The sequence below is a fragment of the Prunus dulcis genome, chromosome 6, assembly GCF_902201215.1.
Source record: "Prunus dulcis chromosome 6, ALMONDv2, whole genome shotgun sequence".
Taxonomy (NCBI): Eukaryota; Viridiplantae; Streptophyta; class Magnoliopsida; order Rosales; family Rosaceae; genus Prunus; species Prunus dulcis.
In genome coordinates this window covers 23,576,181-23,598,643 of record NC_047655.1, presented here as the reverse complement: position 1 = coordinate 23,598,643, position 22,463 = coordinate 23,576,181, and the positions used below count along the sequence as shown (strand labels likewise).

Sequence of the window (22,463 nt, the reverse complement as noted above, 5' to 3'; positions counted from 1 at the left end):
GCTCCGGCCACCCGGTTTACACCATACATACAATTTTGTACCCTTTGCTTAGCTATTGTTTTCCTACAAACACTCGAACTAACTTAGGCATCGAAGGGCCTTTGGCCAACACCCCCCGGGTGTGGTCTATTTACTCCAGTCTTTTTTACAGGAATCGAGGAAGAGAGAGAAGGAAGATCGAAGGTTGAAGGATCTAGAAGCGAATATTCTCCCGTGAGATTATTTGCACAAACAACCTCCCTATGATTGCCACCATCAGCTCTTTTATTATTTCCTCCATTATTGCCCAAAGCTTATTGCAATAATTCACGAATCTCCCCAAATTGATTGGTCAAGTTTTCAATACATTCATTTTGAGCGTCCAGGTCCGCTAGAGTGATAAGGGAAGCAGTATTACGATAACCCATGGTTATGAATCAACGATACCGAAACGACAGATACCCGCTCTGATACCACTTGATGCAGCACAAGCAAACAAAGCTTAATTGTTGTCGAAAATAAAAGAAACTTAACTACGTGTCCGATTGACGAAAATGAAAGATTCTTATAAAAGCTTAATTGTTGGATCTTGATTTAATGAGTTAAAAAGTCTACGAGAGGGGAAAGGTGAGGGAGAACATGAAAGAGGATTCCATATCTTCCTTTTAGGTTGGAAAGGATGACAATTTTTATTAATAGTACTAAGAGAAATGAACTTGGAACTCTTCTAAATCGAAATCTCACATCATTTTTGCTATTACTTACATGTTTACTTTCAACCAAGTGTATTTTTTATTGTGAAATTGTTTTAGTTACTTATTGTAAAATGTGCAATATGCAAGCGGAATTTATCATAGGCCAAACCTTAGATTTCGTACGCCCCAAGAGAAACACTGCATGACCTTTCGCCGAAAATTTGTTGACCTCAACATCCCAGACTGGACAGCATCAAGATATATACCAAAATCGAATAATTTTGCACTTGATGGATTTACGGAGCAAAAATCATTTAGAAGCGTGACATTTCTGAGTGTACCATCATCACAATCAAAAATACGGAACTCACATCCATTTCCACTTTGGCAAGCATGCCCCCAACATGCTATCTCTCGTTGAATAGAAAAGAAATACCAAAATGCTCCGAATACCTAAAAATCAAGAAGTATTTAGTTTTCTTAGAGAAAATTCAAGAAAAAAAATATCAAAGAAATATGCATATGCACTAAGATTGAGTTTAGTTCGCATGAAAATTGTTTTGGGAATGAAAATCATTTTTTTCTTTCTTCCATGTTTGTTATGTTCATGCTAGGGAAAATATTTTACTGCTCATGGAAAAATGGGGGAAATGAAACCCTCCGTCCACTTTAGATTTCATTTTCCCTTCAACTTTGAATTTTGATTTTAGTAATTTAATTAGATATATATATATTATATTTTATATGGGTACAAAATTATAAGTACATTTAAATTCATATTCATAGGTACATTAATGTACTTACACTTTTGTATTCGCGTCTATATTAAAAGAAATGTATCTAATCAGAGAACTAAAATCAAAATTCAATCTAATCCGGACAATAATGAAGAAAAAAAATTATTTTATTTAAAGATGATAATCAAATTTTAAATTGACATCAAATGAAAACTTACATGACTAGCAAGGATGTATAGGATGAAATTAAGAAATCCTGGAATCCATGTTTTATGCTCTAGGTCAGAAATATAATTGTCGAGTTTCTTCGTGTTAAGTATTTTGCAGTATTTGTAGATGGGATAAATTCGTGGCACAAATTGCAACAGAATAAGTGAATTCATAACCCTCATTCTGTTCAAAGCTCTTGAGGCCCGCAGCGTTGGAAAGAAAACTAAAATTGCTATCTGCACACATGTAGATCGCAATGTGAGAGCCCAAGTCATTAAAAAATAAAAAGAATTATAACAGAAGTAACAAAGCCAATCAATTGAGCGGTTCTTCAGTTTCTAGGTTGCCCAAGTCATTAAAAAATAAAAATAAAAGTATGATTTCATATCCCAATTTCTTCATCTTCTCGGTAACCACAAAGTCGTAAATTCCAAAATCATTGAATTACCGCGCAAGGTAGCAGCTTCATTGCGGTATTGCTGTGGATTATTTTATTTTATTTTTTGGACAAAGGTTGCTCTGGAATTGTAATGGAATAGGATGGGGAGTGGTATGTTGGTACAGGAGTGTAAATTCTTGGAAAGACTGATGTATTCGACAAGAAAAAATCCTTCCACCCTCACACAGCCACATTTCTAGCCTCTTTTTTTAATCTAAGGGTTACTGGAAAACAAATTTATTAATGGTCTCAAGCTCAACTTATAGATATTATTATTAGGAGGAGAGGAAAGCCTTATTAAATTATACATAATAAGGAAATGGTTTCTTACTTGCGGAACAGGAAGAACAGCTAAAATGGCCATTGAGATGCTCCGGAAAACTGCTGGACGTGTCATAAGCGCTACAATAATTTCAGCAATCCCACCAATATCACGAATAATGGACCATATGTAGGAAAGATCTGCCAATGATCGCAAAACAATAGCTATTTTTTCCAATTTTGTGTCCACTACGACACACTTCCTCTCGTCGTTGAGGATAAGACCGTAGAATAACAAAGGATCCAGAGACACAGATAAAATATAGAATAATATTACCAATTCCGTATCCCATTTCACGGGAGGTTTCCGAGATGCAATCTCTGCGATCTGTTTTTTTGCCATCCTGAACAATAATTATTCATGCAGATATATATATTAATGTTCATTGCGAGACAAACAGAGAGAGATACTCAATAGCATTTGATTATTTTAGAGTTAAAACAACTTACTTTTGAGAGTCAGATGGCTCTTGATTTGACCTCTCCATAACTGAAGCTTGTTTAGGATACTTGTCTATCCTCTGAGATTATTGCTCAACAAGGAGTTGGAGCTGGAGCAGCTTTCTTTCTACAGCATTGAAATGGAGCAATCACCCAATATATCAATTGGTCCTTCCAATAGTTGGGCGTATGGGGACCCACGTTATTATAATTTTGTTGTGTAAGCGCGTTTACGTAAACCACATGTTTTGCGATATATTAACACAAAGATAAAGTCAATCAATCTTAAAAATTAAAATGAACTTCGTTAGCTTATATATATATATATATAGTTGTTTTTTCATTCGAAAATTTGGACGTTATTATTGTGTGTCGGCATTATATGAAGCTTTTTGAAAATAAGAGTTTATTCATAAAACCAAAAGGCATACAAACACATATGAAACTTATTTACTTAAAATATACGTGTATACTTTATTTTCTTCCCTGTTCGTTTAACGATTTATAAAAGGAGACAATTTGTGGGAAAAAAATGAAGGACAAAAAGAAAATGAACGTTTGCCCACTAGTAAGCTAAATATCAATGGCCACGCAAAGACTTCAAAGTAAGTCTTTTGCAGACCCAAAAATTTGGAAAAGCAAAAAAGAAGAAGTCAACGTCCGGACATCTGACTTTTCATACGAAGACTTGAAAGTCTTTGGAGTCACATATCTTGCCTTGTGTGTTACTTGAAGCCGTACTGGAAGGAAATTGATGGAAAACAGCGAATTGCTTCCCCAGAATAGTATTTTGGAGTCACATATCTATTGGCTTTTTGTATGAAAAGTATCCAAGAGAAGAAAAATCAAAATCTTAAAAGTTTATTATGCAAGCCACATGCTATAGGGCATCAAAATAATTTTATAATTAAAATTAAATTTAATAGGTCAAACTATCATTTATTGGGTATATTTATAAAAATTAAATGATGTAGAATTTATTTATAGTTTTAGTGTTAAAAATTGGTATATTACTAAATATCTCAAAGAAATTTAAAAACTGCAAGTGGAAAAATACATTCACACAAGGGTTGGCTGATTTTGCCATTCATTCTTTCATTTCTACAATTTTTTTATCTTTGTAAACATACCCATTAGGCTCCATTGGGGACAGCTGATTTGTAATGTCAATATCTTAAAAGAATTAAACCTTTTGCATCCAACCCCCAATGAAATATAAAAACAAAAAACTAAGACAAAATAAATAAAAAGGAAAAAAAAATCATACAATTAAAAAAGTACAGTATTAACCCGAAAATAAATAAAAATCCATCCCTACATTGAAGGGAAGAGACCCTTCATCTGGTTAATAGTGTTTCTCCTCTAGGTATAGAAGTGATCATGTTATATAATATAGGGCAATTCCAGTTTGGTATCATGTGGTTTCATGTTTGCTCCTATCCTCTCAATTTTTATAATTAAATACCCGGATCTTTCCAATTTGTTACAATGCCGTTCCCCATTTCGTTCTCAAAATCTACAATGAATAACCCACTAAAAAGTTGGAGGCCTTCTTGGGTTCAATCAGCCTCCTGAGAAAACAGTTAAATTCATATGATAGTGGGATTGCATGGAAATGGGCAGTCAATTTGATTTACGACATTCCGACTAATATACCAATCCCCAACAGACTCTGCAATTTTCTATCAAAGTTCAAATTAGTCGGATAACAGTCTTAGGCTTTCAGTTGCTACCTTGAACGCCTAAAATACATGAACAGCAACATTACATGACAGACAGATGTAAACATGATTTATCTTACAGGATGAAATAAAATATTGCTTCCCTAAACATCCAATTTTTTGAGTGCATTGAAGAGTTTCAACGCTGGCGCTAAAGTCGCTGAATAGAACTCCGATATGTCTATCGTAATCATATGCAAGTATGAAACATGAGCATTAAGCTTATGAACAGAGCTAAACACTGAACACTACCCACAGTGGGAGGGAGAGGGATTTAGAGATCACTGAGGGTCTCTCCACATTCAAATAAGATCATGAAACTTTCCTCACCTTATTGTTTATTCGCGGAGCATTGGGTGAATGCCATGTCTCAATTATCCATGTCTGGCAATGAATAAAACATGAACTTATAAACATTCCTCCCTCCTTATTTTTTCGGAATTCATTCAGCGCCTTCAACATCGAACCTCAGAAACCTGTATGAAATAAGTTGGTAAGTTAATTGCCGCAATATTCTTTTTATAATTACAATTTGTTATACAGTCAATTACAGGGACCAATACATTGAATCCTGTTTTTCATTTCCCAAGAAGCCTCAAGCTAGTGAAGCTAAAAGTACATGTAAGATGAAAAGATGATATAATTTTTGTCTGTCGAAAATGCATGTGCGCGCTACATGGGTTCGGAAATGCCAGTAAGCCCCACAAGATATTTCCTTGCTAAAAGATTGCACTAGCAATGCCCACTGTTTCCAACTTGCAACTGTAATGGTCCACAAAATCTATGACCAGATTGTTCCAGTGAGATGTTTCATAGAACAATTTCCTTAAGAATCCTATTTTAAGTGTAAGAATTTTATAGAGTAGTTTTAAAGTGACATAATGAGAAGACCCAAACTTCCTGCTGATCACAACTTGCAGGCTGCAAAAACGCTGGTTTATGGTCTTAAAAATATATATAGACTCAAACTAGCATTAGGTGTATGTGATTTTCCTAGACTGTCAGTCAGGCAATACATATTGGGTCACAAGACGCATATCCAATTACCTTGTAGCATTTCAACCTGGCTAGGATTGCAATTGAAAATGTTCAATTTGCACCTTTTCCAATAGCCATGTGGATCTGATGATTCAGGTATCAAAATATGTTGTGCCTAACAATTAGGAAATGAGAAAAGGAAGGTGAAATCAATTAAGCAAATGAAGCTCTGAGGAAAATTACCTGCCAAAAATCGTAGTGGGGGTTGACTAGGAACACTGGGGTGTTAAAAGTTCACAACAAACAATAGGAAATAAGAAGAAACCTATCAAATTTGCTCAGTGGTACCCTATACATAATAGGAAAAGAGCACCTACCTTAGAGGGTTCCTTTCTCGTAGCACAATCCTTGTGCAAACTTTTTGCTAAACCCTGGCAGCATGGAAATCATTGCATGCTTCATGTTTCACAAGTTAGCATTATTTTTATAGACGAAAATGTTATGGCTTGGTATCTACAACCATGTACATGTAACATGTATGATATACTGTGATCGAAAATATATGGCTCATAAGCCTCAACTCAAGTGACATGAGATTTGTAGAGTGGTGAGAGCAGAGATCTAGAAATCACGTATCTACAATTATCTCATGATTTACAAGTTTCAAGCACTAAATTGGGTTTATAATTAGGAGATGCAGTATTTACAATTTGTTTCTGTTAAGTAAGGTGTACAGAAGATAATCATAGAAATTAGCATACATACACATCCTTGAGCATTGAGCTGTTTCAAAATGATCGCTACATTGCAAGCAAAGGCCTTTCATTTGGTTAATTTGTACTCTGCAATGTAATATACAAAATTTAACAATGACTATCTCCTATATGTAAAGAAGTGACAACAATATAAACTGTTTTCTTCTGAAAACACCTTCATTCTCGGTATCTACAAAAATAGGATCATGCACTGAACAAGGAGGAGAGTATTTCCACCAGGGGATACTGAGGAAGTAAGGATCTACAGTTGGGAATAACCCACTAAAAACTTGTGTTCTTGAGTTCAATCAACCGTGTGTGAAATTTACATGATAGCAGGTAGGATTGCATAGAAACGGGCAGTCAATTTTCTTTGATGCATTTCGATTAAAGTACCAATCGCCAACGGACTCTGCAATTGTCTATCAGTAACAACAAAAACAAACAGTTAGATATCGAGTTTAGTTACGAAAATGACAGAAACCCGATAAATAAATTAATTAAACACATTTGATGCCATGATGCTGGTCTTACGGCACTTCAGCTTTAGTAGGTAAAATCACATGACAAACACATAGATTGTATAACATGATTTAGCACAAGGACGCCCACGTAGGGGGCAGAGGTTGGGGAGAGGGGAGAGAGATGACTGAGGCTCTCTCCCTCTAGAAATCACATAGAAACGTACTGCAGGGATGAAATACTTTCTGAAATAATATTCTAGTTAACAAGAAAGCCTTATCTTATCTCAGCATTCAAATACGATGATAAGAAACTCCTCACCTTATTGTTTATTCGTGGAGAAGTAGGAGCATGCCATGTCTCAGTCATCCATGCCTGGCAATGAATAAAGCATGAACTTATAAACATTCCTCCTTCCTTATTTTTCTGGAATTCTTTTAGTGCCTTCAAAAGAGATCGGCGGTAACCTGTACGAAAAAAAGTTGCCAAGGTAATTTGCCACAATATTATGTTTACAAGTAAACTTAGGGTCCAATGCATAAATCTTATTTTCCAAATGACGAGGTCTCAAACCAGTTAATACAAGTACACATAAGATGAACCAATGGTGGACCATTGTATGCGCAAAAAACATGTGTGTTACATGGGTTTGGGAATACCAACCAGTTCCCCTAGATATTCCCTTGCTAAAAAGAAACCTAAAAAGAGGACCCCAGTAGTGCCCCCTGAATGCAACTGGAAGCTGTATAAAATGCTGGTTTATGGTCCAAATACTCTATAACCGGGTTATCTTCACCAAAATTTTCTCTGGTTCAGCGACCCTAAGAATTCTAGTTTAAATTTAACATAATAAGACCATAAACTTCCTGCTGATTACATCTTGCGGGCTGGATGGAAATATGCTGGTTTATAGTCCACATAAGTCTACAAATGGCTGGTGGCAATCAGCAATGTACTTTAGCTAACAATTATGAGACCATTGAGATAGTATTCCTTGAAGAGTGGGCCATATAATCCCTTGCTACATAGACTCAGGCCAATTTTAGCTGTAAGTCATTGACTGAACTGTCAGGCAATACATATTGTGTCATGAGAATCATACCCAATTACCTTTCAGTATTTCAACCTGGGTAGCATTGCAATTATGAATGTCCAGTCTGCACTTTTGCCAGTAGTGATACGGATCTGATCCTTCAGGTATCAAGATATTTTGTATCTAATGATCATCCAATTACGAAAAATAAAAACAATGAATGTGAAATCAAATTCTGGTGACGTGCAAATGAAACTTGGGTTCTGAGGAAACTTACCTGCCAAAAATCATAAGCTGAGTGGAGGAGGAACACTGGGGTGGCAATGTTTTTAATAATTTCTTTAGGAAAGAGACACTGAAAAATCACAACAGATAATAGGGGCTTTGTGTTATGAATCAACAACTGAGCAGAAGAATTAAAAACATCTCAAATTTGATAGAGATACTGTGTAAGAGTTAAAGAAAACCTACCTCAGCTGGTTCCTCTCTTGCAATACAATCCTTGTGTAAACTTTTTCTTAAACCCTGACCAGAAAAATAAGCAAGAGATATAAATAATGACTCTTGTGTTAACCCTGTAGCTTTCAGCTAGACCCTAGTGTCAATGAAAGTACTGTATAATGGTTATAAAATCAAAATGGATGTAACCCTGTATCATGTATGAAGTGTTAGATACTAAAATAAGCATTAGCAGATGCACCATATTAAAGATTCAATTTTATATTGACTAGTGTGTACACCCCCCATATTCACACCATCCGTCAAACCCGAGATCCCGAGAACCCACCAGTATCACCATTGTTAGTAATCAAATTTGTACAGAGAAAACAAGGGTAAGTATCACCTAGCTAAAGATTACATAAGATAGTATCAGTAAAGATCAGAGCATTACGTGAAGGATGAAAACATCGTGAAAGAAATATCTCATGGTGGGTTTTTCGATAACATCTTTCCTGAAATACAGGAAACAGAAAGTAGCTAAAAAAAATCTTTATTTTCTCTGTGTGATCACTATTCGGAGCACAGAGGATGCATTGAAAATAATAATAATAAAGCATTATGCACATACAAGCAGTTAGTAAAAGCATGCAAGAAATTCAACATTCCTGGTGTAGTTTGATATGAAGAATTTCAAAGTTTCTACAAAATAGATTGGTATGTAGGTGTTTAATTATGATAGGCTTTCAATTCCTGATGTATGAACGAGAAATAGTAGGATCAAGAAACTGCACGTTATCGCACGAAATTTTATATTTAGGAGATATAAGTGAAGCAAGAAAGTATGATCCTAAGAAGAGTTCACATAAGAAAACATGATTCTAGAAAGACTTCATACTGAACAGATTAGCTAAAAGATGTTGGTGCAGAACGCACAGGTACACATAAAACATACTCATCAAGAAAAAAACCTGCATCAGCAAGACATTTGACAGTTACATTCTTAGGCAGAAGACCACGAAATTCATCACAACGTATAAGAGCCGCCAATCCACCAGCAGAGCATCCCGCAAGAAGGGCCTGTAAGATTGTCACTCATACATATTAGCAGAAACAGACCTATTTTGGACAGGAAAGTGAATTTATGGGAGTGAGAATCAACAAATTATGTCATTAAAACATCCATGAAATTAGCTCTCCGAATTAGAGTGATAATGGTAATCATCTAACCATGTACTGTACATGTACAGAACAATTAGAGCTTAATCCAAGTAACCACAGAGATACCTGTTTCGCCTTCGACAGGCCAAGTGAGAAGAACTTATCCATAAGTGCTTCCCAGATGAGCTGGCCCCTAAAGAAAAGACGTGTTCCATTCTATGCCATTGAAGAACACACAATGTTAATTACTCGAAAAACAAAAACAAAAACTTCCATTATTAAAATTACAACTGGTTAAAATATCCAAATAAAAACTTACCCTCAACTCATTATCCGGGTGGCCGGCTAAAGATGCACCATCACAATACTGCACTTTGACTCTGTTCCAGTTAAAGAATTCTAGAGCATGCTCCAAAAATGGAATTGAATCACATCAATTAGCTGGTTAAAAGCTACAAACTTAAGCGTAACAACAAAGCAGGCGAGTCAAATTGAAGTACCAGGATTTTGTGCTTGGTGAGGGCTTAAAATCCCAGTAAAGTGAACTCGATGTCCCATATGTTTGGAAGACCCTAAATGGATCTCTCTACGCCAAAAACACGATTCTATTGTATTGCACCAACCTCCACCCTGCATTTCAATTTTCAACTCAAACCCATTACCCATTTTTGCTTTCTTAATCAACATCTCTAATAGAAAAAGTAAATGGAATGAAAGAAAAAGAAAAGCATAAGATTTGAGTTATGAGGACCTCAATGTAAAGCACCCAACTATTGGCGCCAGAACCAAAGCCCTTTTGATAATGGTAGCCAGGCAAACTCCCATCTAAGCAAACTGCAAACCGCAAACCATAAATTTAAATTTAAACAAGAAGAGAATTGAATTAGAAGCTGAAGACACAAGAAATTTTGAAATTTGGCTAGCAGGGTTAAGATTGAGTACCTGCGCCTGTACGTGTGGCGTTGTGCAACAAGGTCAAGTCGACCAAATCGGTGGCGGTGATTCGATGGAATGAGGAGCTGAGGTTGGAGTCTGGATCAGAGTTCCAAGAGTAGGAGACGAAAGCGAGAGCGAAGACAAAGACCGCAAATCCGATGGCTGATATTGCCCATTCTCTTTTGCCCCAGTTTCTCCACCATAGAAGGCCGTGAAGCCAAGAAATATTCGCCATTGAATTTGAAGCCAAATTCTCCACCGCCATGGTTCATGAGTGTTTGAGGTTCGAGGTGCGAGACAGAGCCGAGTCCATGGCTTGTAATTCAAGCAACCTCCGACTTCCATGGCTCATAACTTGTGACCTTGCAACTCGTGTGCCTCGTAAACTACGGAGGATCACTGTTGACCACCGCCAACCAAACACATAACACCCTCATTTTCAATCGAAATTTTTTTTTTTTTTTTTTCACACAAGGACCAAAGCCCCTTGAATCAAACCTAACACCTCGAGTGCAAGTACAAGCCCCTTGAATCGAAAATCAATTTCAAATTTACTATCAAATTGGGTTTTGGAACATTTAAAACCATTGAGCATAAAACCCAGATTTTTCAGATTAATTAAAGATGGCACGATGATAAAATAAGATTCAGAAATTCATGCAGGTAAAGAAAACCAAAACTTTATCATTTCATCTCATTTCTTTATCAATGAATTCAACTTGTACAAAGCTAAAACAAATATTCATTACAATGAACACCAAGAAAACAAAAATTCATACAGCTAATTGTTGGAGAAGCTTTTAGCATCTCTTGTGAATCAAGCTACCATATAAACCTCTGGGTCCCTGGCTCATGGGACCAATGGAATGGACGATACAAGAACATCATCATGGTGAATACGTTGATGGTTATATACAGAAATCCCGTGAAGAGCAAACTTCGATAATCGTCGGTATGCGAATGTAGCATCAAGAAAAAGAAGGGAATGGTATAATATCTGAACTCGATTAGTGGCGCTGGAACCAAAACTGCAGCAGTTGCCAAGAAAAATGCCAGCACCCAGATCTTCCTCTGAAACTTCACTGCCATGGTGAAATAAAAACAACTATTTAGTGACGAGAGATAAGGAAGCTTGATCAGATATAATGGCTAAGAGATCTGTTTACCAACCCAATCCAGTGATGATGGAAAGCCATGAATAAACATATAGTGGGATTAGTAGGTGCTTCATTGACCAGTGAGCTTTGATGACCTTCCGCCAAAGATAAAAGGGATAATGCCGATTATCAGCGAGAAGATAGGGATGGGCTATGCTGCAAGAGTCGACGAACTACGTTATAAAATTGTGACATAAAACTTTTAAATGATTATTCATAATGCACTGGATGTGAAAACAGCAAAGGAAACGTTCATCATTCCTGAAATTGGAGAAAATGTACAATTTCATAGCCGAAAAAAGCCAGAAAAGAAACAGACGAAAATTGCTTTCTCAAACATTATTTAAGAAGTCCATATGAGGGCATGCCAGCAGGCCAAAGAATGGCTAGTAGTAACAAAATCTGTGAAAAAAAATTCCTCTTCAACAAATTCAGTGCAACTATTCTTCTAAAAACATTAAGCTAAAAAAGTTAAATAGGGCTAACCTGAAAAAATGAATAGAGATGAACCCAGCACCCAGTGCTAAAGACAGTTGAAACAAAGTAAGAAACTTATTCCTCCACATTGACCGGGATAAATCTACAGCTTGACTGAAACTACAGTGCATAGGAGCCATAGGAGCAGAAAAAAGACCAAAATACATGATCTGTGCAAAATGTGGAGAAACCGCATGAGCTTCTTTCGCACCTACAACATTTGGACACAGTAAGAGACAACAGTAATAAAGGCCACTTTATATGCCACAACATGTGAAAGCAAAAAGAAAAAACAAGAAAAGAAAACGATGAGTCATACCTAGAACTACACTCCCATTCCAACAAATAAAAGCAATAAAGGCTGCTAATACTAGAATAAAAGGGCTAAAAGAAACCAAAGCTTCCAACTTCATTTGCCATAATCTTAGAAAGATGGCCTTAATTTCATCAAGAAAACCTGCAAAACAATGCCACCAAGATCTGTTATAAGCCTTATAAACAAACAATATCCCCCACAGGACATGACCAATCAACTTGGAAAGCTATGTGAAGACAAACCTGACGTTAACTTTTGAGAAGAAAAACTTCTAGTTGACATTAAATGTATTCCGTTATCCACTGAACTTCTAAGCTTCCGCTTTCTCAGGTTTGAGCCTAATGTAATACTGTTTGCAGGAGTTAGTTCAACATTTTTCCTAATTGAGAAGTCAGTGTCGTCTACATCTATTTTATCTCTTTGACCACCCAAAGTAATATTTATAACCTCGCAGCAGCAAACAAAAAGCATCCATACAATATTTGTTTGCCGAATAACAACTGCCAAGACGCCAAGCTGCATTAACAACATCAAACTAAGTTACCACTTGAAAGGACAAACATATAGGTATAACATATGTCTGTACAAGTGTGTATTTGCATCAGAATCAACATCCTTATGTTCAAAAATTATAAAATGACTTATGGAAGAGACTTGAGCCTTTACCAATGCACTAAACCAGTACTTCTTCTTCAAACACGCAAGATACATAGCAAGCACTGCACCAAGTGATGCAACATCTGTATAATAGAGAAAAGTGAAGAACCAATGGAGAGGATACAGGGCCAGGACCACTGCATAAAGTGTTGCTTTTCTTTCATCAAGAGCTGGTCTCAAGTGGGTGATTATCTCATATACTAGAACACTGCAAAGTAACGCCAAAACACCATTGAAGGAGCGAAGAATCGATGTGGAGCAGACTTCAGAAAATGATGTGGCTGCTTTTATGAAGGACATGCCTGGAAACAAATAAGCAACATGGGCTAGTGAAAGATAGTACCTGCAAAAGTTTTAAAAAGCATATACTAAGTTCTTTGCTAATACAACATGATCCTTAAGTTTCTCCATCAAAACATAGCAAAACCAACAAATTTGCTAAAAGTAAGACCGACCCTTTACTTCCCAAAAAGAAATCAGCTGGTTGCATACAAAATTCAATACAAAGTAACAACAAAAGTAGAATTAAGAATTCCTAGAGAACATACAGGCCAGGAGGAGTGGTAATCATGGGATCCCAGCTCCTGAAATTGCCTTTGCAGTACTGTTGAGCCTGAGGCACATGGAAAATCTCATCCTACAGATCATAAGAGCATGAACTTGTCAAAAACAAAAATTTACACAAACCCAAGAATCTAAAATAGATAGCAGTCACATCGAACCAATGAAAGTTGCGGTCTTTGGTGGGTTGGGCTTACCATGTAAGGCTCGGGAACAATGTGATTCACAAGGATGGAAATGGGAACTACCCACAAGCTCACAATCGCTGCCACAGCTATCCTACCCATTTTTCTCTGTAATTGCAGAGTCAAATCCCAAGGCTCTGTTTGCTTCTACGGATTCGGCAATGGAAATTGAGCGCCAACATCACGAGCTGAGGTTTCAGCTGAGACTAGGGATTTTGAGCTCCGAATTTCTTTTAGCTGATTGTCTGAACCAAATCTTGTTAGGCGAGAATCGTCCCTCCAAATCCGGTTATGACTCCTGATAGTCCAATTCCAATTTCCCTCTCTGCAAAATCCCTAAATTTTTTGGCTTATTTTTTCTTGAAGAGAAAAGGTTTTTTTTTTTTTTTTTTTGGTCATGTTTTTTTTAGTACTGCTAAACGAATTCTAAAATTAACTAAATACACCATACTATTAAAGTATTTATTGAATTATTAATTTATCCTAATATAAAATAACTAAAAATAATATATTCAATTGTGAAACATAACACCACATATTTTTAGGGTATACTCAATTAATTTTAGGATTCATTTAGCAACACTCTTTAAAAACCATCTAAAATATGACACTGCATATTTTCCCCTACACTTCTCTTCTTCTCCATCTTAGCATTTGGACAGCCGAACTCTTTTATCTCTCAAAACAAAGCTCACTAGAACCTCTTCTTCTTTCAATCACTCTTCTGCTCAGTATAAAACATACAAAATACCAAACTTGAAGAATAAAGAGCAGTTTTCTTTTGGCTAATACCGAGCAGCAGTTTCAAAAAAAAAATTTAATAAATAAATAAATTCAAAGACTTGACTGATTGCTATAATAAACCACACAATGTAGTTGTTTCTTCTTAGCTCTCTACAAATTTTCATGATGAATGTACAGTCTCTGAACATGAGATCTTGAAAATGCAATTTTACATGAAGACATATTAAAAACTGCTCTTATGTTTGCAAGGCAAAGTGTATTTCAGTAATACAGTTGCTGAAATTTTCGTTTTGCCAAGAATAAATTTACTTGAAGGAATTAAAAGAAATATGCAAGGGCTAATTCAATACAGTGCAGTGCTTGTTTGTGTTAGCCATTGACGGATGGACTCGCTGTGAGACACACATCAATCAATGGCTAGCATTCTTCGAAGAAAATTGAAGGCATATATAAATACAAGGCTGCTACAGTGAAGTCCTTGTCTGCAATCCTAATTAATTATTTCTTTGAGTCTTTGTTTATTTGCTCTACCATTTGGAGTTAAAGACTCAAACATTAAAGAACTAAAGAAGACTTTGAAGTTTTCGCAGGCAAAATCATAATTTGAACGTTTTAGCATCAAGAGGAATGAAATCAAAGAATTATGTTGAACGTTTTTGTATCATTAGTTAGATTTAGGATATATCAAAAAGAACAATATTGTCCAGATTTTACAGTTAAAATTTTTGAGAATCAAAGTATGGAGAAAAGGGGATCATAGGGAGATCGATGAATGTTGTTGGTTTTTTTTTTTTTTTGGCGAGATAGAGTGTATTAGGGTGTATTATGGGTATTTTTGGTAGTTAAATCGGGTGTACTTAGTTAATTTTATATTTTATTTTAAATATTAGGGTGTACTTAGATCATAGGGTGTACTTAGTTAATTTTAGGGTTCGTTTAGCATCACTCTTCTTTTTTTTTGTTGGTTGTAATGAAAATCTATAGATATCCCATTTTGGTTTATTTGCTTTTCTTATTAGAAATAAGTGAATAAATCACATACTGTTACATTATTTGATAAATTTTTAGATATCCCGTTTTGTGTAGCAACGCTTGTAACAAATACTAAAATGCAATTGGGAAATGAATTTTGTATTTTCAGTATATTATTATTGGATTGCATTTTAGTTTTTAGAAATATGGCAACGAAAAGTTGCTTTCGAATTAAAAAAAAAACACTACGAAAATATTGTTGATATCAATATACAAAAATGATGAAAATAAATGTACATATTTAGGGTTGAGACTTGATAGTCCAAATTTGGCATAATCATATCATTTTTGCCTTTTTTTTAGATATTAAACTGCACAATTTCATGTCAAAGAAGCCACCCATTGATTCAAATGCCAAAGCATATAAGTAACCGAAAAAGAAAATTACAGAACAAAAAGTTTCACGGAACAGATTAAACATGCTACCACGAGGCTTGCAGAGGGATTAGTCAATGACCACTGAGAATATAAAAAACATCTTAGGAAGAATTACAAATTATCCAGCGATAAACCTACAACGTTATAGTTCCGGCCAGTAAAATAATAGAAAGCAAATAAAAATTGGACAACAAAACCAGATAACAACAATGCAAGTAGCATTTTCTTTCCAAATAGTGATACTTGAGTCTGCCTATCCTTGATTGTAATCAGAAGCATTTCCTGTGCACAATTGACGGGCCAGATTCATCATACTCGGCTTTGGCAATCCACATCTGCACTCAAATGAAATCGGATTATTAACAACAATCTCTTTAGGGGCAGTTTTACAAGGAAACTAAGTATGTATATTACGAAACCAACCTGCTGGAAGGTACTGAGGGAAGCTAGGATGGAGCCTCCAATCCAGACGCTGTACTTTCTTTCTGGTGGGGCAACAACCTTGATCTTCATGCTGCTGGGTGCTAATGCAGTAATTTCCTTGCTCATTCTATCAGCAATTCCAGGGAACATGGTGGAACCACCACTAAGAACGATGTTCCCGTACAAATCCTTCCTAATATCAACATCGCATTTCATTATGGAATTGTACGTGGTCTCGTGAATACCAGCAGCCTCCATTCCAATCATGGATGGCTGGAAGAGGACCTCTGGGCATCGGAAACGCTCAGCCCCGATGGTGATCACCTGACCATCAGGTAGCTCATAGCTCTTCTCAACAGAAGAGCTGGTTTTAGCAGTTTCCAATTCTTGTTCATAGTCAAGAGCAATGTAAGACAACTTTTCCTTCATGTCCCTCACAATTTCCCGTTCGGCTGTGGTGGTGAATGAATAGCCACGCTCGGTCAAGATTTTCATCAGGGCATCAGTCAGGTCACGACCTGCAAGGTCAAGCCGCAAGATGGCGTGTGGAAGAGCATACCCCTCATAAATGGGGACTGTGTGGCTGACACCATCTCCAGAGTCAAGAACAATACCTGCACACAAGCACATATGAAAACATGAATCCTTGTTTAAAAATCATCATAGATATAGCTTCAGCATTAGCAAGTTAGAATTTTATTCAAAATGTCAAACCTACGTCATTCATAATTTCACCTGTGGTAATTTACTTGCTGATCGAAGCAAATCCAAAGTGACTTTTTACCCAAAATCATTCTCATAGATAATTTTATCCTGAGTTTCCAAAATCATTTATAATATCTTCCAAATAAACTGCACATGCCTATCTTATCTACTGGTGACCCCATTCAGTGGGATGTTTTACCTGCCACCAAACCTTTTTGAGAATTTTAGGCTGAACCTTCACAATGCTTGTTTGTCAACCCAATTTATGCCAAGGATAACAATTTCAATAACCATCTCAACCAGAAACGGTGCCTGTGATAGTTGGTCCCCAGCTATTACAAGTGTAGTTCTAAATTTCTAGTCTTAATTCAGTTACGAAAATTCTTTTAATGGAAAGGAAAAGTGGTCACTATATAAGCTGATTGAATAGCTTACCAGTAGTACGACCGCTGGCATAGAGAGAAAGAACAGCCTGGATGGCTACATACATAGCTGGAGCATTGAAGGTCTCAAACATGATCTGGGTCATTTTCTCACGGTTTGCCTTAGGGTTGAGAGGTGCTTCAGTGAGGAGAATTGGGTGCTCTTCAGGAGCAACACGAAGTTCATTGTAGAAGGTATGATGCCAAATCTTCTCCATGTCATCCCAGTTACTCACAATTCCATGCTCAATGGGGTATTTCAGAGTTAAGATACCACGCTTGGACTGAGCCTCATCCCCAACATACGCATCTTTCTGGCCCATGCCAACCATAACACCAGTGTGACGCGGGCGGCCAACAATGCTAGGAAAAACAGCTCTTGGAGCATCATCTCCAGCAAATCCAGCCTACACAACAACATTTTTTTATCAGACTAAGTCCACTTTTTAGCATCTAAGAGCTATACCGGCTAAAACATTCAGAAAGATAGATTATCACACATCGCCATAGACAGTGACTGAATTCTGTTTTGCATACCTTCACCATTCCTGTCCCATTATCACAGACAAGAGGCTGAATGTCCTCGGCGTCCGCCATCTTCTATTTCCTGCAAGCAAATAACCAGCATTGTATGAAACAACCCAAAAAATAAAAATTAGCCAAGTTGCACAGGTTTAAACAATCATACATCACATATCAATGGAATGATCACTTGTCTCATGCACATTAATCAACATCGATCAGCATTGGTGCCCATACAAGAAAAATTGAATTCCCAAAGAGAAATCAAAAAGAAAAAGGACATAAACAAGAAAATGGATTTTTTTTAAATTCTGTAAAAGAAAAAAAAAAAGATAATCAGCAATGCAAATCCATCATCGCCTGCAAACAAACAGATCAAGGTACAAATCTACCATAAATAAAACGAAAAAAATTACACTGAATTTTGAAACAACGAGCAACAGTCTCACAGTCCGATCAAATATTACAATGCAAACCAAATGTAGCAAAAATCATCCACCACACAACTAAATCCGAACAGAGAACACCCAAAATCTAACAAAACCATGGAAATTCTGAGCACATTATGCGATTATAATAGGATCGAAATGGAGAGAGATTCACCTTTGTGAAACCCTAGAATATTCGTTTTCCTTTGAGGTTCGGATGAGCTGCCCGCCTTGAGGGCCTGAGTGTTGGTTCAAAATGGAAACAAAAACAAAAACGGACACGAAAAACCAAGCGAACAAAAAAAATGGGATGCCAAATTGCGGATGAAATGAAAATGGAACTCGGCCCGAAATGAAATGCGCCTTAAATGCAGTGCAATTCGGTCTCGCTCTAATCCCCACCATTCGTCCGTTGCATGAGTACTGGATCTACGGTACACGCGACGCGTCACTTTTATCTGGGCCTCTACTCTTTAGTGGATCCAGTTGTCCTTTAGCGAATCCGTTGGTGTCCTCCGGCCTCTATTCGTCCCGATTAAAGTGACTATTTTACCCCTAATCTTTACAGAAGTACCCATATATATGCTCTCACTCATATTAGTGTATCTATCTATTACATACAGTCATGATCTCTTGGACTACAGAGATCTAAAAGATTTGTGATCACTCATTGTTGGATGTAAATTCAATAGTTCACTCACTCTTGCACTCCTTTTAAAAAACTTTTTTGAACCATTGGATTAATATCTAACGGTGGATGACCACAATTTCTTGGACTCCTGTAGTCCAAGAGATCGGGACTGCTATTATATATAAAGTAAAAAGCAGAGAATGGTGAAACATTCAAAATACCATAAAATTCCCTTGGTTAATTCAAACATTAAGAATTGAAATTATTAATTAAATGAGGATAATATAGTAAATTCACTTTTTTCACATTAAAAAATTAAAATTAAAAACAAAATTATATAATATGTGCTACTTTTATAGAACATAACTACTCATGTTGTCTTTTCTTAATTCTAAAAATTAAAAAAACCAACATGGGGCTAATATATATATATATATATATATATATATATATCGCAAAAAACAGGAAATGATGAAACATTGGAAATACCAAAAAATATCATGGATTAATGTAAAAATTAAAATTATTAATTAAATGATAATAATATGGTAAATTCATACTTTTTCATATTTAAAAAAATTAAATTAAAAACAAAATTAGATCATGGGTCTGTTTTTTATGATACAAAATCACCCATTAGTTTTTTTAATTCTAAAATAAAAAAATTAACAAATCAATTGATATATGCGTGAGCGTGTGTCAAGAGACTATTATATAATTAGAGTGCTGCTAAATGAACCCTAAAATTAACTGAGTACACTCTACTACTAAACTATTTATTGAATTACTAATTTACCATAATATAAAATGACCAAAACGGATAAGTATACCCTACTTATCATTCAACCCTAATCAAATGTAGAGAAATTTTCATATTATTTGATGCCCACGACGAACAACGTAGCGAGTATTAACGGATGCGCAAGGAGGTGTCATTAATTTTAATAGAAGCATTAATATGGAGCATTCCAATCACCCCAGAGCAAAGTTAAAGGGCCTTTGCAGCGTGAAAGTAAGAATAACCTCTCTAGTTCAATGCACTCCAAATTGTATTGCATAATTAATAAACACTTCTGTATGAATTATGTAGGAAATTAGTAAGAAGGCTGAGGCATTGGTTGGGCAACGGATCAATTTTTTGTCTCCAATTGATAAATGGTGAGCATTTTTCCAATGAAAGAGATGAGTTTTCAATGAAAGAGATGAGTTTTCAACATTATTCTAGCCCTTCTTTATAACAGTATTTGATTTTTATTTTTCAGTTTTTATTCAGGTAAAGTGGATGGTTATAATTCTCAAAACAACATACACTAGGAGAATCAATATGACTAGTTTCAAACAATAATTTTGGTAGTTCAGCAACTACATGGAAATTTTTTTAGAGAATAAAATACATCTTTCATAACCTGTTACTATTAGGCATGTGATTATTGCACATCCATACCTTTTCGGAAGAGTGTACTTGGTTAATTTTATATTTTCATTAAAATATTAGGGATATTTTTGGTAGTTAGATAGGGTGTACTTAGTTAATTTTATATTTTTATTAAAATATTATGATGTACTTAGATCATAGGGTGTACTCAATTAATTTTAATGTTCATTTAGCAGCACTCTATAATTAAGGAGTAATTTATCAATGCTTAACAAAGTTATAATAACAATTCAGTATATATCACATGATGTTACAATCACATATACTAACATTATACGAAAGCTAAAATGGCAAAATAGATAATTTGGAGAGGAGATTCGGGCCGGAGACTTCGGCCGGGTTGTTGAATTCGAGGTTGGGGCTAAGTTGGGGTTAAATAAGTAAATATACATAGGAAAATTATAAATAAATAAAACGAGACCTGTCATCGTGCCCTTGAAGTAGTTCCGCTCCTCGACACACAAAGACACATGACCCTCAAATAAGATTTAATTAAGAAGCTTTTTGTTGAACCTCATTTTGTTCATATAACTTAAAAGTAGTACTAATTTAAAACTAACTATATACTTGAAGTTAACTACATATAGCAGAGAAGGTTTTGCTCTAGATGTTGATCATCATTACGAAAGTTGTGTTGGGCTGGCTTAGATCCCATCCCTGACATAGACAGTAGACTTCACTGAACAAGCGACACAAGACATAATAGTAGTGGGCAATGGACAATGGCCTTTCCACTCTAAAAATATAAAGTTTTCTTTTGCACGCAGCAGAACAAGGCACCTTCCAAAAGTTGGCGAATCATGTATCGATTCGGGGTCTAGTGTGTAGCTATGGTCCCAAATCTCCATGGGACACATAGGCACGTGCATGCTTCATATTTATATGGTTCACAAAATAGGCAAATGGCAAGGAGAGCTGGCTACAAGACTTTCATGGAGTTGTTGATAAGTAGTGAGGATCATGATTAATTGATTAATTACATATAATAAAGAGGGTCAATCTCAATACACGCACTATTTCTTCAAATCTTTATGTATCCAACCTAACCTAGAGAATTGTTTGATGACTTTGAAATTGTAGTGTTGTTAACAATACTACATTTGTCGATTTAAGTAAGTAATTGACAACTGTTGACGTAAATTGATGTTAGCAATATAATAACTTCCCGAGTGCAAGCGGTCGTAGCGAACACAACTCTTTAATTAGCTAATTTGAGAAGGGAAAAATAGAGTATAGAACAAAGAATAGAAATATGAAAAATTAGGGGTTATAGTTAGGGAGGAATATTCTGGTTCTGATTGGCAGCCTTGTTAATATTTATATTAATAATTAAGCGAAGTCCAATGAAGATTCGTGTGGTTGGGAGAAGGCCGGTGTTGAATTTGGAGGAGGAGATGGATTGTGTGACATGAGACATGATGGTTGGCAATGGGGGCAAAATCATGAAGCAGATGCAAAAGCCTTTACAATATTCCCCATGCGAGTTTTGTGTCCTGTGTAACACTCTTTCTTTATATTTTTGTTTTGTACCTTACTCTGTTAGTAATTACTAAGCAAAATGATATTTTATTCTTACATGTTATCTAACATTTAATTAATTCCAAAAGTGCTAATGACACTTATGATTCTCATGCCTCAAGAGAATTAATTGATCAAATACTTGAGTTTGCTAGACTTTCGATGGAAGCATTTCACCTTGCTTCTTATTTTTCAACCCAATTTTTGTCATCGGTATTAGGTGTAGACGTAAAGTGCTCTACCATGTGACGTAAGTCTTTTTTTTTTTTTTGGTAAATATTGTGAGGTGTTCCCGCACTTGAATTGTGGGATTAATCTTTGTTTGGGATTCGGCTTGCCCCTAGTCACAAAGTGTTTCCAATTAGTTTCGAACCCTTATTATTGAGGCACTAGGTAACTCACCAACTGGATGTGGCAATTTATCAACCGCACCACACCTTGTGGTTAAAGTCTTTCATTGTATTATAACAATCTCAACCGTCTATATATATGCTCTCAAATAATGCAAGAGGGCGGAAATAATATATGTATATATATTAATAAAAATGATATTCTAAATTATAAAG

At 35.8% G+C, this 22,463-nt stretch overlaps 4 protein-coding genes across 7 annotated transcripts; all 4 read right to left on the bottom strand.

Moving 5' to 3' along the window:
* Positions 1-1,514: 1,514 nt before the first annotated feature.
* Positions 1,515-2,924, bottom strand: LOC117630500 (cyclic nucleotide-gated ion channel 1-like). Its single transcript, XM_034363208.1, has 4 exons — positions 2,832-2,924; positions 2,392-2,725; positions 1,630-1,857; positions 1,515-1,526 (listed from the first exon to the last, which is right to left on the bottom strand). Exons 1-4 carry the CDS (start codon positions 2,867-2,869, stop codon positions 1,515-1,517), a joined length of 612 nt encoding a protein of 203 aa, XP_034219099.1. The 5' UTR covers positions 2,870-2,924.
* A 3,263-nt stretch (positions 2,925-6,187) lies between these two features.
* On the bottom strand, positions 6,188-10,679 carry LOC117629593 (pectin acetylesterase 5-like). 2 transcript variants are annotated; one of them, XM_034362122.1, is made up of 12 exons: positions 10,313-10,679; positions 10,122-10,204; positions 9,871-10,000; positions 9,690-9,769; positions 9,497-9,586; positions 9,165-9,289; positions 8,664-8,724; positions 8,243-8,296; positions 8,049-8,126; positions 7,849-7,954; positions 7,060-7,205; positions 6,188-6,698 (listed from the first exon to the last, which is right to left on the bottom strand). In XM_034362122.1, exons 1-12 carry the CDS (start codon positions 10,569-10,571, stop codon positions 6,585-6,587), a joined length of 1,326 nt encoding a protein of 441 aa, XP_034218013.1. In that variant the 5' UTR covers positions 10,572-10,679; the 3' UTR covers positions 6,188-6,584. The 2 variants fall into 2 exon arrangements, with proteins under 2 accessions (XP_034218013.1, XP_034218014.1); XM_034362123.1 differs by lacking the exon at positions 8,664-8,724 and having other exon boundaries at positions 9,209-9,289.
* A 291-nt stretch (positions 10,680-10,970) lies between these two features.
* On the bottom strand, positions 10,971-14,040 carry LOC117631448 (dol-P-Glc:Glc(2)Man(9)GlcNAc(2)-PP-Dol alpha-1,2-glucosyltransferase). Of its 2 annotated transcripts, XM_034364602.1 has the most exons (8): positions 13,672-14,040; positions 13,462-13,550; positions 12,923-13,256; positions 12,499-12,772; positions 12,260-12,397; positions 11,950-12,151; positions 11,477-11,619; positions 10,971-11,388 (listed from the first exon to the last, which is right to left on the bottom strand). In XM_034364602.1, exons 1-8 carry the CDS (start codon positions 13,759-13,761, stop codon positions 11,129-11,131), a joined length of 1,530 nt encoding a protein of 509 aa, XP_034220493.1. In that variant the 5' UTR covers positions 13,762-14,040; the 3' UTR covers positions 10,971-11,128. The 2 variants fall into 2 exon arrangements, with proteins under 2 accessions (XP_034220493.1, XP_034220495.1); XM_034364604.1 differs by lacking the exon at positions 13,672-14,040 and having other exon boundaries at positions 12,923-13,215.
* A 1,721-nt stretch (positions 14,041-15,761) lies between these two features.
* Positions 15,762-18,652, bottom strand: LOC117630898 (actin). Of its 2 annotated transcripts, none has more exons than XM_034363743.1 (5): positions 18,489-18,652; positions 17,901-17,970; positions 17,377-17,770; positions 16,237-16,850; positions 15,762-16,148 (listed from the first exon to the last, which is right to left on the bottom strand). In XM_034363743.1, the coding sequence occupies exons 2-5, from the start codon at positions 17,958-17,960 to the stop codon at positions 16,083-16,085; spliced, it is 1,134 nt and encodes a 377-aa protein (XP_034219634.1). In that variant the 5' UTR covers positions 17,961-17,970; positions 18,489-18,652; the 3' UTR covers positions 15,762-16,082. The 2 variants fall into 2 exon arrangements, with proteins under 2 accessions (XP_034219634.1, XP_034219635.1); XM_034363744.1 differs by lacking the exon at positions 18,489-18,652 and adding an exon at positions 18,302-18,418.
* Positions 18,653-22,463: the final 3,811 nt, after the last annotated feature.